This window comes from Nyctibius grandis, chromosome 14 (genome assembly GCF_013368605.1).
Source record: "Nyctibius grandis isolate bNycGra1 chromosome 14, bNycGra1.pri, whole genome shotgun sequence".
Classification (NCBI taxonomy): Eukaryota; Metazoa; Chordata; class Aves; order Nyctibiiformes; family Nyctibiidae; genus Nyctibius; species Nyctibius grandis.
The window spans coordinates 14,607,601-14,622,249 of record NC_090671.1 but is presented as its reverse complement, the minus strand read 5'-3'; the positions used below and the strand labels follow the sequence as shown (position 1 = coordinate 14,622,249).

The 14,649-nt window shown below is 45.1% G+C and overlaps 1 protein-coding gene across 2 annotated transcripts; it reads left to right on the top strand.

Annotated features, from left to right (window-relative positions):
* The first annotated feature begins 378 nt into the window (after nucleotides 1-378).
* On the top strand, nucleotides 379-13,523 carry FOXN4 (forkhead box N4). 2 transcript variants are annotated; one of them, XM_068412896.1, is made up of 10 exons: nucleotides 379-461; nucleotides 4,002-4,013; nucleotides 8,621-8,784; nucleotides 9,614-9,729; nucleotides 9,827-9,940; nucleotides 10,096-10,223; nucleotides 10,903-10,999; nucleotides 11,087-11,294; nucleotides 12,274-12,657; nucleotides 13,273-13,523. In XM_068412896.1, exons 1-10 carry the CDS (start codon nucleotides 379-381, stop codon nucleotides 13,521-13,523), a joined length of 1,557 nt encoding a protein of 518 aa, XP_068268997.1. The 2 variants fall into 2 exon arrangements, with proteins under 2 accessions (XP_068268997.1, XP_068268998.1); XM_068412897.1 differs by lacking the exon at nucleotides 4,002-4,013.
* Nucleotides 13,524-14,649: the final 1,126 nt, after the last annotated feature.

Genomic DNA, 14,649 nt, shown 5'->3' with positions numbered 1-14,649 from the left:
TGCCCGCTGCCTGCTTGCCCTAAACGCTACGCGGGTGCTTTTGAGGGAGTCGAAGGGCAGCCCCGAGACGGGGGGTGTTCCCCGGTGCTCCCGGTACCCGCAGCCTCCCCACACCCGAACTGCACCCCGAGAGATGCTCCCTCCATCTGGGGCAAGGGTCCCGTTCTGAGCTTTTATTTTTTCCCCCCGTAAAACATTTTGCTGCATTGCCTGGACTAAATAAAGCCAGGGCACTCGGAGGTAAAGGTGGTATGAGTTGGGTTTTACTTTCCTCCAGTCCCGGGTTTCGGTTGGGGTTTTGCTGTCTCCTGCTGAAGTGCTGGATAGCTACTCCTGCCTGAACGGCTGCTCTCTCTTTTCTTGTCTTTTGCCAAGGAGATGATAGAAAGTGATATCCCGTCAATAATGTCAGGAATCGTTAGGAATTCAGGGCAAAATCACCACCCGTCACAGGAGTACAGGTGAGGCATTTATCGATTTCAAAAATACGCACTGCGCTGTCACAGCCTGCTAACTGATGTTGTTTTCTCATTATTTCCTGAAAAAAAACCACCCTAGCATATAGAAATCCTCTTTTTTATAAAAAAAAAAAGTTCACTGCATTATTTCTCTGCTCTAAAATAGATTTCTAAGCTGGTGACCAGTTATAATGCATCACTTATTTAGAAGCATTCCTGTTTAAAGTATTTTGATACTAAGCTATGTTTGATAAATACACTTTCAAAGCCTTGGGCTGACGTAGTACACTCTCTCTACAGTATGAGTGTTGCTGGAGAAGGATATTCTTGTTAAATAATAATTACTTAGAAGTTCCCTTTCAGATCACATTTTGCATTGTTATGAAGCAGTCATGGAGAGACTAAATCAAGTGCAATAGACACTAGGAGAGGTTTTCATTAAAACAATTGTGTAGTACTCCAAAGCACTGACTTTTGTCAAAGATCTTCTAATATCAGTGGCAACAAACCTGGATTTGTCAATAGCCTTTGGTAATTTACCTATACCACTACACATCGACCCATCATTTAAAAGTATTGTTAGAAGTCACGGGACAACTCTGCATGAATTATAGTGGGTTAAGTTGGGTTACATCTTGTCACATGATGCAAAGTTTCAAGAAATACAGAACAGCAGAACACCACCCAGTTCTCATAGTAAAAAAAAAAGAGAATATTTTCTTGTTTTCAAATGAGGAGCGAGAGACTATCACCTTCCTCCCAGCCTGAGGGAGTTTTCACCCCTTCCCATGGGCAGAAGTGGTCAGCCGCAGGTATTCTTCCATCAGCCTCTCTCTATTCAAAATGCAAACACTGCACTGCAGCCTCTTGCAGCTCAACAAGTGATTTGTTATACTCCCTGAAGCCCCTCTGGAAAAAGGTTTGTGGAACTCTGTTTTGCTGTTTATTAAAGCACTGTTTGCTCGAGGCGTTTTTGTTGGCTGTGTAAATGTTTGTAAGGAAATTATTCAGTATTTAATGAAGGGTGTGTATGAGAGAGACTTCTAGATACTTATATTTAAGTCTGTATCTTCAGTGCCCTGAAGAACATACCACCATAACAAAGACCCTTTTTATGGAGACAACTATTCTTTAACTCATAGCTGCAGAAAAAACACTCTCTTTTGGGGAGAAAGATAGGATTTATCTTACTGCCAGTAAAGGAATTGTAAGAGTTTCTTCTTTTATTCACAAGTCAGCTGCTTTTTAAAACCACTTTCAATTCTCTGCTAAACATTTTGAACTGGAAGATCCCAGTTCTCTAAAGTTTTTAACCCACTTGTGATTTCTTTAATGCAGCTTTAAAACGAATTATTTGACCTCATTTTATAGTGGCAAATTCTGATAAAAATGCATAAAATCTGAACCGCACCATAAATGCGGAGCAGTATTTGTCCTACTTCATGAGAAAACACTTTGGATTATGTAAAAGAAAATCTTTTAGACTGAATGATTTTAAGAAAAGAATAGACCTGTCAAATTCTATCAGCTCTGTTTACTCTCCTGCTGTCACCACAGTCCAAGACTGGAACCCACAGTCCCGAGTTCTCCATGGGGGAGCATCAAGGCTCCACAAAATGGGGAATGGCCTCCAATTAGTGAGCGGGAGGCTGGGGCTGTGCTGAGAATACTCTTCTGTCTCACTTGGAATCTTTCAATGGGACAGTTGGACTTGAAGGAGACCAGGCTCTCCTGCGAGTGCGCAGGAGGAAGCACTGGAAAGGGAGGGAGTGCCTGGGCGGGTGAGCAGGGGATCAATCAGCAAATACTGATAGTTTTTCACACAGCTTGTGCTTACAGTTTGAAACTACAGGATTTTTTTTCCTTTTCTTTTTTTTTTGAATGGATGAGGAAAAAAATATCCCTGGTTTTAGCAGATCTTTGAATTCTGTGGATCCAAAGCATCTATAGTAAATTTGATGTAGCACATAGGGTAGTGATGAGGATTAGACTGTGGTGCAAAGTCCAGGGACTATTTGCACCATAGTAAAATGATTTTAGACCAATATCTCTTCCACCAGTGCAGCTGTGGGATGTAAAACATCCTACTGTCCAGGAATGATTAAGGGCCATCATATCTTCTCTGATGCCTATGTTTTTATGGCGTTGTCACTGTCTGGCTACCAATGCAAAGTAATAGTTCATATTAGGAGATGCCTCTCACTCTCCCAAAGAAAATATCGCTACCTTCAATATTTTGATACTTGTAGTAGAGGCAAATATTTCTAATGAGTTCATTTTACATTTCAGGGAATAAAAGCAGAGAATTGTAACACACTGTTACAATTTTTTAACACTGTATTCTTGTTAATTATAATTAATAATCTAGCATTATGTTTTAGTATAAATATTTTGATGTTTAAATCAAAGCAACAGGCAGACTACAAGTTTACTGTGCAGTGGTGCACTTGTGGTTATTTCAGCACAAAGCTATGGAAATCAAGGAGCCAACTCAAAGGCTACTAAATCAGCAGAGAGCTCCCATGGTCTTCAGTGGGCTTGGAGCTGGTCTCTGGGAAACAAGGTTCTTCAGCTCATGAACGCTGTGGTCTTCAAGAAATATTTTTAATTGAAATCTGCAGTCTATCCTTTTGCAGTCTAACTTGATTTAACGTACATAACCAGTGCAGGACAAGTAAAAGATCTACTGTGATGTACAGAAGTGCAGAATGAGATTTAATGTGCAGGTCTTGAGCAGCAGAAGTCCCAGGGAAGCAGATGAGAGGCCAAGATGGGCCTGGACTAAGACTGCAAAAACACTTACAGACCTGTAAGTTCTCTCCCAAAGAAGGTTCAATATTATCTTAATTCAGTGTTCCTCATTTTCAAATGCAGCAGCATGCTTATCTTTCTCAGGGACTATCCCATTCCCAAACTAGGTAGGGTTATGTGTGGTTTATTACATATATAATAAATCATGACATGAAAAACAGGCCATTAGAAGGGAGACAAAGAGTAACTTGCTATGGATTATTTGGCATATGTGAAAATTCAAATTTAAGGAGTCAAATCATCGCTCTAGGTAACAATGTGGCATCTATATTTTGAAAGAAATAACCAAAATGTATGATTCTATTTGAAGAAATAACATTCCTTAAGATGTAAATCTAACCCTAGATCAACAAGATAAATTAACTTCATGTTTTGCAGCTCTATATTTTGTCTAAGGACCACGTTTCTATTTTTTTTATATTACTATGTATTTCCAGTTGATTGATAGAAGCCTTATGTAGTATTTTGAAGGCCCCGCGATGCATTTTCTGCACATGTTAAACAGGAATTAAGTTTTATATAGATATCTTTTTGATCAAAAGTTGTTACTCTATCATTAATCATTCAACATATTAGTAGACTATATCCTCCTTCACCCCTTTTTAATTGTGCCTTTGGTTCTTAAAAAATTGGTCTATATTAATTATCTCATTAGACAGTCTGATTACATTTTTGTTGTAATAATTACTTTATTCTAGCATGGTTTGCATAAAATCATTTTAAGAAGCGTAGACATATGAATGTGTGACTGCTGGATGCCATACATTCTGGATGTGACTGCATTACAACGGGGAAAAAGGTGAAAAGTTTTTATTTTCACGACACACGGTCCATTTTAGCTCTCCTAAGTGCTAGTCTCATATCTGGGTTTGCACTTTGGTTTCTGGAGAGCAAGCTACAGCTCAGGACTCCTGCCTGTCACCGCCGGGGATGGGTGGGGTCTGGGAGTTTGCATGAAGGAAATTTCTGCAGACAAAAGGTTACAAATGCATAACTAACGAAACCATAATTGTTCCTGAAGAAAATGTCAGTGTCCATTCCCTTGACACCATGTGTGTCTGACAGGGAGTGAGATAATGGCTCGATGTGTCGGAGGAATTTCATCACAGTAGTTGCTTCATTCTTTCAAAAAAATGTGAGAAACCTCCTAGGAATCAGTCAAACTCAGGCCACTGTGGATTGATTTAAGTGGATTAGCTCAACTGTTTCCTACGCAGTTCCTGAAATGTGCTAATCTGTATTAATAAAAAATTGTGGCCCTTGCTCCTCAAATTGTCTTGCAGTTACAGGCAGAGATGGGAAGGACTGGTTTGTACCCAGGCGATATCTCGCAGGCTTCTCAGGCTTCTCTGCCGCCAGCGAAACCAAAACTGAGTTCATATCTTACCTCAACAAAGGCACTTGACCTCCCATTCAAAACAAGGAAGGAGAAAAGGAATTTGGACTTTTCCAGCATTCCTGTGGGATCTCAGATGCTCACAGCACCCCGCTCTTGTTTTACCAATTTAAAAATCTCATATGGGCAGAGAGCAGAATTGCTGCATGACCACAGCAGCAACTGAAGTGAGACATGTTCTTACAACAGTGCAAAACAAAGGATAGTATATTTTACATCCCTTTTACACTGGAGTAAATAACTACACAAGATCCCAGGCAGGTAAATCATTTTGGTCTTAATAAAGAGCAGCTGAAGCAATATTAAAGGAAAAAATAGCTTTTCAGGTAGACAATATTACAACATTCCTGTAGGGCCAGGTGCTCTGGGGTTTCATTCCAAGGGGTATTTTTCCTGACTCTGGAAAAGTAAACTTTGTGCAGGCTGGCTGGTGGCCAAGAGCTGTTGCCCTGATCAGGTAAATATTTTGGGCAGTGCACGACAGAGCAGATAGCAAAGACAGACCAATGCTACCACTGGGCATTTCTGTATCATACCTCTCACAGCTCTCAGGGCACTTTTCACAGCATCCTCTGATACACAGAGAACTGGGGCTTAAATCCTCAGCATCATGTGGATTCTTACTAATGCAGGTGCCTTTCTAGGACAGAAACATGTGGATATAGAAGGGTGTTTTCCTGCAGAGGTTTGAAAGGAGAGGGGTAAAAATGGAGTTGTATAATTTCACCACCCCTTTAAAAGTAATATCATATTTGCAACACGTTTGGTGTGAGTGTAACCTTTCCTTCAGAGGGGTTTAGTAGTTCAGCGTAGATATCAAACAGCCCCGGGGACTGTGCAGCTGGGGACATTTTCAGGAGCGTGCATTAATTATAGCGTATCACTATTTATCTCATTTACATACATTGAAAGGAAATGGCTGCTTTTACCACAGTGCCCCATTGTGCCAGGGGCTGTGAACACCAGCTCAAGGCAGGAGCTCTGACTCCTGAAGTTTACCCTCAAACCTGAGGTGGAAAGGCTGGTGGAGGGGAACAGAATCAAAGTACCCACAATATTACAGTAGCTACTTATATATTTGCTGTGTGCTTGGCGATTTTTCAGGTCAGAAATATTGAACCCTGTGAGATTAAAAGGTTAGGGCTCACTGTGCAGGGCTCTCCTTCCAGGGGCAGTTAGATCAGCATTTTTTCACTACAAGCAGGACACACATTGAGCCTGTGTGCTGTGAGACAAGCTGGGTTTATGCTGCAGCAGATATCTGGGCATTTAAAACCCCTCAGTTGGACAGCGATGGGCAAACTTTAAGCAGTTTCACCTTCTTTAAGACAGATGAAATTATGTTTGTTTTGAAGAAGGTAACTTAAAGAACAATCCTTAAATGTGAAATATTTTATTCTGATCAAATACACTTTTTTCCCCACTATTAATGAAGACAGTTATTCTGACAACTAATGAATCCATAAAAAAAATGTGTAAGTGAGCAGCCAGAGGTGATTTTAGAAGAACTATAAACTCGAATCCAAACAGCCGTGCCATGGATGGGGAAGGGAAGGAGACACCTTTGTCTTGGAAAAAGAGCTGGCTCACACGCTTGTCTAGTTATTATATATTACTGCATCTTCCTGTTTGTTTAAAATAGAGCCTAATGACTGTGATATCAACCCAAAAGTTCAGTCACCTCCCTTGGCCCTGTTTGGGTCCACAGAGTTAGTGCAAGAGGGTGCTGAGAGGGGAGAGTCCGGGAGCTGTGGCTCAAGCTTCTGATGGCATCCAGCCGTGCCCAGGGCATCCCCTCGCCTAGAAAGAGCGCCAGGAGGATGCACCGTGGGTGAGAGCGAAGCAGAGGACTTTGTTTCCCGAAAAGCCAAAGCGGGGAAGGGTGCTGAGTACCCCCGAGATGCTGGTCCCCGGGGCATGTGGCGGATTTATGGGCTGACAGGAGGCGTGTGCGGTGGGTGCTGACCCTCGCCGCCCAGCTGACCCCGCCGTTTGTTGGAGGAGCTCGCTCGGCTGGGCGGACTGGCAGGGCCGGGGGGTGCCAGATGGCATGTGGATGTGTGCTGTGTGTCGGCTGTCATTCAGCCAGATTAATGTGAAGTTTGTAAAAAGGAGGAGGGGGGGGGGGAAACAATTAAGCAAGAATCCCAAAAACAATCGAGGCCACGTGCCACCAGCAGCAGTCGTTGGCGGCACAATGGGTTATCGGCTTCCCATGAATGGGCCCAACTGTTGCAAACGACATGAGCCTGCCCAGTTTTCAAATCATTTAATGCTCTTGTTTACTTCCAACCCAGCCAATCTCCGGGCCGGCAGGGCCGTCACCTGATGGTCTTTTTATGTATTTAAGTCCCAGGCCTCACAAAATAACTGCACAGCAGTAACCATGGCAATGCTAATTATTGCCCTATAACTACAGTAGGAGAAAGAAAACAGGGCAGAGAGATTTGGGATGATGGGAGAGAGATTTGAAGATTGTTTTTTGGCCAGGATTTGAGCTTTTGGCTCCTGGTCATGTGTTGGTTTTCTTTTTTTCCCTTTTCTTCTTTTCAAAATCTTTTTACAAACAAATAAATTACATTCTGCTTGAAAGATCTCCCAGATAATAGTTTAGGGAACTTTGGTACGTGTTTCTGGAAATCATGAATAGAGGAGCTGAAAGCTCCTGGGCAGCCAGGCACTAGAGTTCTGCCTTGTTCTTTTAAGCTGATTTAGAATCGTGTAAAACATAAAAGATGCTTCAGCAAGAGACCAGATTTATTTAAGGCTTCTGCATCGTCATTTGGCAACGGACACGTTAGTACCACGCAGCTGGCTTTAACACGTCGGTGAGAGAGCTCTTTAAAGCCTTTATTTTGAAAGCAAAATCAGCTACAACCAACTAAACTATGTTCTTCTGAAAGAGAAAGATGTTTTCCTGGACCTGAATCCCTTTGGGTTTACCCTGGGTATCTAATGATAACTTACTGACAGGTTCTAACTACTGCTTTACTCCTCAAACTACAGATGACTTCTGTAATACATTAAAAGTAGTTTAGCCCTTCATTTGCAATAGCTCTTTTAGTGACTTTAATGGGAGTTTGGACCACACAGGAGTTCTGGAGTAGTGTAAATATACTCCAATATTTCAGTTTTGTACCACGGGCTCTAACAGAACCACACAAAACAGGTGGGATGGAGCATGTTGAATGTTTCAAGAACAGCTTTAAACCCAAAGCAGCCTGTCATCGTTACGCCTTGGTTTTGTCACCAAAGGCAAGCTGGGTGTTTTTCTTCATTCAGTCACTAGCTTTTCATTCTGATCCATTAGTATGTCAAAAACTGCCTAAAAAAATTGTTTCATATGCTTTGTGGTTCCTTGTTAAGTATCAATAACTTCATATCTCTGCATGGAAGAGATCGCCAGTTCGTTCTGTGAAGTTGTTTTTATGCAGCAGCTCTCCGCGGGTCCGTCCCCGCAGATGGGGTGCAGGGGCTGGGAAAAGCCCTCTCCAGGTGTTGGAGCCAGCAGCATGCACAGGTCCTTGAGGATCTGGGCACAGAAACGCCTTCCAAGGCTGGCTGGTCACTGGATTTCAGGGTTAATGCAAAACTGTCAGGTTAAAAGCCCTGACAGGTTTCTTCTACATCAAGGCCAACCAAGTGCAATTTCTGACAAATGTAAAAATAATGAATCTGCTTTGGTTTCATTTCTAGGCAGTTTCTTTCCTGGGTTCTTATACCTTCTTCCCCTACAAGTACTGCACAAGAAGCTTTCTTAACCAAAATATTTCAAATGGTACGAAGGAACGTGTGGAAACCAAAGGTCGCATCTGAATTCTGCAAACAGAATTCCAGCCTGATGCGTTTTTCCCGCTGACCTACGTGAGCTTTGGCATCCCAGTCTCCTCTCCTGTTACCAGGGGCAGCGAGGCAGCATCCCCACCCTCTGCTAACCTTCCGCGCTCTTTTGCAGACTCTTGGCTTCTGACCCCTCCCAGCTGAGTGAAGATGACCTCCCCAGCGACTTACAGTCCTTGTCGTGGCTGACATCTGTTGATGTTCCTGCGTTACAACAGATGGCCGGTGGGAGAATGGATTTTAGCCTTGCTGCCCAGAATGTGATGCTCCAACAGACAGGTAAACTGCTGGGATGTTAAATAACTGCTCTTTACACGACGCAGCCTCCTGCCCTCCTCCTTTCCCCCCCCAGAGGCTAGCTTTCCTGTCAGTACATTACATTTTGCTTCCTGTCAGAAGACCTGGAGCCTCTTGTCTTCTGATAAGGCTCTTGCTGATCCACCTCCTTCGTTCCAAGAGGCAGAGAGCCCCAGCAGCCACAACAGAGAGCTCAGGAGCCGACTGGCTTTTCTGCTCAGCGTAGTTGCTGGTGCCTTGTTGTGTGAACTTGAGCCACGGTGTTTAAGACTTGCATTTCAGAGGTTTTCAACAGCTTTGAAATTAGGTAATTAGTCTTGTTTGTTTCAACGTGGATAAAATTAAGAGTATCTTATTTACCCCATACCTGTTTGCTTCATACAGGTGTGTTCATTGAATGCCTTTCTTTGGAGCATCCTTTAGGTAAACACACTTGTTCCCTAAGGCGTTCTGCTGAGAGCTCAGCGTACCACCCTGCTTGCTTCAGAGCAGAAATCCTCCTGGGGTACGGATAGTGCTGAATAGGTTTTTCTTTCTTTTGTAAGATACCGTGTCTGTAACACCACTGTGGACTGGGAAACAGCTGTCATCTTTCATTCCCCGCATAACAAGTTTTAGAAGCAGCTGATGTCATCTTTGCCATTTGTGAACTGCTCTGGGTTCTTTTGGGATGGAAAGCCACGGAGAGGTGTGATTATCCACTCCAGAGCTTAGCTGTGTTCAACTGTGTCTATTAAAAATAAGTGTCAGCTCTCTTTCCTGAAGTGTACTTCCACGTGAACATTCATTGCCCGTGCTTCCTCCCAAACAGGTCCTGTGGCAAGCAGCATGCACTCAACAGGAGCACCTGGAGCAATGATTCACGTCCAGGCCAGCCTGCCACAGGGAATCCTGGGACTGAATTCTATTTCACCCCACGGAGCAAATGTAAGAGCAGGTCTCCATGCCTTAATATTGCAACACTTCTTAGGGAAAGCTGTTGGTAATTTCAAGACTGACACGTCTGTTGTCTTTATCCCAGCAGATGAGCCAGTACGCTGTGGGTGGGCAGCCATCTCCTACTTTACAAACACAGCAACAACTCTTTCCTCCTCCTCATTCACAGCAAGTGTTTGCCCTGGCACAGAACGCACAACAGGTACTGTTATTTGCTTGTGGTCCGTGTCCTGAAGTACCTGCCAAGAGCATATCTAGAACTCTCTTAAAAGAAAAACAATAAAATGTCCCTAAACCTACCTACTACCCACAGACATTTCGCATCTAACATTTTCCTTGTTTTCCTTCTGCATACAGTGTCACCCAGCAGCAATCTACAACACATCCTACGGGACCCAGCCACACTACTCCCAGCCACGCCTGGCTCCTCACTCTGCCCAAGAACTGCATCCAAAGCATTACCCCAAGCCGATCTACTCCTATAGGTGAGCAGAGAGCAGGACAGCACATTGCCTACAGCCTGCGTCGGGATGACTGTCATGCTGTAGGTGTGGTAGCACGAGGGTGGTGTTGAATTCCTTTTGAAGGGAACAAAAATCCCATCATCTGCCCAGGAGTTCTGTGGAAGCTGCCTCTGAGGGGTAGCAGGAATGAACTAGTTGGTGGACATCAGCGTAAAGGTAGAGTAATAGCAGAGAGGAGTAAAATCTGTAGGATCACAGGGTGACTTCTGAAGGGAGGTTGTAGTGGAGTGGGAGTCGGCCTCTTCTCCCAGGCAACCAGCGCTAGGACAAGAGGACACAGCCTCAAGCTTGGCCAGGGGAGGTTCAGGTTGGACATTAGGAAGCATTTCTTCTCAGCAAGGGTCATTAGCCATTGGAAGGGGCTGCCCAGGGAGGTGGTGGAGTCACCATCTCTGGAGGGGTTTAAGAAAAGCCTGGCCATGGCACTTATTGCCCTGGTCTAGTTGCCATGGTGGTGTCAGGGCAATGGTTGGACTTGATGATCCCAGAGGGCTCTTCCATCCTGATTGATTCTGTGATTCTGAGCCCCTGAGTACAGTAATCCCATGATGAGCCAGCTGTAGGTGCTAGACCAGAAGGTGCCATATGATGGCTCAGTATATGCAACCTGTTGTTCTTTCTGTATTTCTCTGTCCTCTAGTTGCTTGATCGCAATGGCGCTGAAGAACAGCAAGACAGGCAGTCTCCCAGTGAGCGAGATCTACAGCTTCATGAAGGAGCACTTCCCCTACTTCAAGGTATGTGAACACCTGAAGGGTGGAAGGAGAACATCACAAATACTTCATTCAGGGCTCATTTCACTAACGTCCTCCTGCATCTTTCAGACAGCCCCTGATGGCTGGAAGAACTCCGTGCGCCACAACCTTTCCTTGAATAAGTGTTTTGAGAAGGTGGAGAACAAGATGAGTGGCACCTCCCGCAAAGGGTGCCTGTGGGCTCTCAATCCTGCCAAGATTGACAAGATGGAAGAGGAGATGCAGAAGTGGAAGCGGAAGGACTTGGCTGCTATCCACAGGAGCATGGCTAACCCAGGTAGGGCTTATATTATGCTTCTGCTACACATGGAAGAGGCAAGGGGGAAAAATGGCTATTTGGCCAGGAATGCACGATCTTAATAAGTTATATGGCACAGAGCTGGCTAGTGCAGGGCTCACACCTCCTCTGAGCTGCTCGGCTGAAGCACCCCATGCTCTGCACTGAACCAAGCCCTTGCTGCTGCCCCAAGGGTGACACACCACAGCGGGAGGAGGTAACTGAGCTGACAGCTCTTTTTGGAGGCCCACAGTGCAAATCAGTCCCCAGCTTCCAAACGGATTGCCTTTGTCCCCCGTGCTAACGTATCCAGCACACCCACGGCCTTCTGAGGAGTTATGCTGCCTCCAGTGTTAGTATTTATAGTGTCACATTTTAATGCCATTTTTTACTTACTCTGCAAAACTTCCCTTTTACTAAGACTTTCTTATTTTTATTTATAAAGACACACGTTTTTGAAGCTTTCAGGAGCTCAATATTGGCAAAATCAACTGGAGTTTTTTGCTGCAAAATCTCTAACATACAATCAACGATAAATAACCTTCTCCTTTGCTTAAAAACAAAAGTGCTGATGAAACTGTCAGGAGTCTCATACGAATCTTATCTAAAATACAAGTGTGTCCCTATGAGCAGGAGACCTGAGGATGCTTTGTTCTGTGACTGTGGGCCAGCTGCCATCAGTGGGGGCTTGTTTGATCTGTGTAAGTCTCGTGTGATCATTTCTTTAGCTCACTTAGGGGTAACCACGGCAGTCGATTAGGGTAAGGGCTAAGGGTAGGGAAGTAGATGGCATTTCTTTGCTCTCTGCACAAAGCCTACCTTCTGTGCTGCATCTCTACGGTGACAGACACGACCTGTTCTGGTTTATGGCAGAAGCGGGTGGCTGTGCTCGCTCGTGAAATGCTTTAGCCAGGCCCTGCTTGAACAAATGGGTTAAACTGTCTCTTTTCTCCCTTGGGAATGGGTATCGCTCGTGCAGAGGAGCTGGACAAGCTGATCACTGACAGACCTGAGAGCTGCCGGCGGCCCAGCGCGCAGGCAGAGCCCGAGGCCTCCACCCTGAACCCCATGGCAGCAGCCCAAGGCCGACTCTCCATCTCCCAGCTGCAGCCTCAGCCGATCATGACGCTCTCGCTGCAGTCCCTCCCCCTCCACCACCAGATCCAGACCCAGGCTCGCATCGCCCCAGACTCGCCCGCGCCCGCACAGACGCCTCCTCTCCACGCTCTGCCTGACGTGAGCCACAGCCCTCTGCCCCACCAGCCCGTGGGACGCGCGCCTCCAGACTTCCTGAACGTGACAGCAGACATGAACACGGAGGTGGATGCTCTGGACCCGAGCATCATGGATTTTGCATTGCAAGGTATGGGAGAAGGAAGACAGGGTAGGGCAGGGCATGATTTATGTGGTTGTGTAGTCACTGAACATACAACCAGGGTCCTCATCAGGGTGCTCTGGGCTGGGATGTAACTGAGCTAAGAACTTGTGCTGGGTGCTGGCCTCTGCAGCGTGACTTCCCTGGCGTTCCTCGGTGCATCTGTGCTAGATGGGACAGCAAACCACCTTCATGGTTCAAGTGCAGGCACTGCAGCAGATGTAAGCAGGGATGTTCGGGTAGCTGGATCTGGGGCATCACATCTCCCTGCCCATGGGAAACCATCGCTCTACTCATGCCTTGGTTTTCCCCTTCTGTAAGAGGAGAACTGCCCTGGCTCATGGCGAGGCCTAGCATGGCCCCTGGGTTTCTGGTGAGCACATGGTAGGTAGATGCTCCCCAGAAAGGTCTGGACTCCTGCTGGAACGTGGGGATTTGGGGGGAACAGGCACACTTACTGCCTTTGCGCTACAAGTGGTACCATCCACAAGCAGCAGTGGCCCTAAGCAGTGGGTAAAGCCCCTTAGTTACGGACTGACCCCCCACACCCAGGGCCCAGGTGGGTTGGAGGTGTTGCTGTGACCAGAATTTAATCTTTTAAAGGTAACATATGGGAGGAAATGAAAGACGACAGCTTCAGCCTTGATACCCTGGGTGCCTTCAGCAACAACCCGCTCCACCTCTCAGACTGTGACCTGGGCACCCCTGGCCTCACCCCTGTCTCCAGTGGCAGCGACCACTCCTTCTCAGACTTGCAGGTCACCGGCCTTTACACCACCTACACGACCCTGGACAACGTCACGGCAGCTCAGTACATGAACCCCCAAGGCAACAAACCCATCGCTCTGCTCTAAGCTTTGCACCACTCCACAGACCTCTGACTCAGGGGCCAGTTTCTCCCAGCAATAGAAGAGCTCCTCCTGCAGACGCTTGGAACGTGATGGCTGGTTACTGGGACGCAGCAGGTGACGCCAAAATAAATCAAACTGTTCCTAGTAGAACCACTTCCACCCATGGCAAGACTGAGGAAGGGGCATGGACACTGGTGTTGCAGGACTGGTGAGCTCTTAAGAAGGACCTAGAAGGCAGCAGTTGCCAGGAACTAGAATGTAACCGAGCTAAGAACAGTCTGGGTGAGGTAAATACCTTTAATGGACACTGTGAGCTGGACTGACACATGGACACTGTTGGTCACCACCTACAGAGAAGCCAACACAAGCCAACGAACGGGTCAGCACCAAGCTGGACTCCAAAATGGTTCATCCTGTACCACATGTATCTTTTTTTATTAAATTGCCAAATAACTATTGCCACTGAACAAAGCCCACACGCCGTTTCTGGAGACACTTGCACCACTAACACTTTTCTGACCTAACTCTTGTTAATTTATTGTGAGGTAGCAAAAAGGAGCAAAAATATTACAAATGAAAAATCAAACCCAGAGCAGACACCTGTTGTACCCAGGTTTGAAAACAAAGTGCTTACCCCACCGTGAAGGAAGTGGTACTACTGAATTATTAAACTGATCGCTGGCTAGATTTTAGGAATTATGCCCATTTTTAGGATTTTTTTTAAAAAAAAGATTAGATTTGTTAATAGTCTTGTGTATTGTGCTTCTATCCTTGTGCTAGGCAGTATTACTATTTGTAAATTTATTTATATTTATTGTTATGGAGATAAATTATGTAAACTGAGCACTGTTCATTTTTTTTTAAATGCTGCAGTAACCTGTTTTACATCCACTAAATTATTCATAATCAAAAACGCAACAATTTTAATCACTGTTGTTACACTACATTTAAATAAGCACTTTTGATACTGTGAAACTCATGTTTTTAAAAAAAATCAGAGACCAAATATTGTAACTGTACCACACTGATGTGTAACAGTCTGTCCTCCTTCACCAAGTAAAATTGATGTCAATGTAGTTTTTTTAAATTTTCAAACCCTGCTTTATACTCAGTAACATCTTGCAAAAAA

What these genes read in the sequence shown, in the direction of transcription:
- FOXN4 (XM_068412896.1), top strand. Translation starts at nt 379, where the DNA reads ATGATAGAAAGTGATATCCCGTCAATAATGTCAGGAATCGTTAGGAAT. An exon ending in TGTGATGCTCCAACAGACAG is followed by an intron (nt 8,785 to 9,613) that starts GTAAACTGCTGG and finishes CCTCCCAAACAG; the next exon opens with GTCCTGTGGCAAGCAGCATG. An exon ending in AGCACTTCCCCTACTTCAAG is followed by an intron (nt 11,000 to 11,086) that starts GTATGTGAACAC and finishes TGCATCTTTCAG; the next exon opens with ACAGCCCCTGATGGCTGGAA.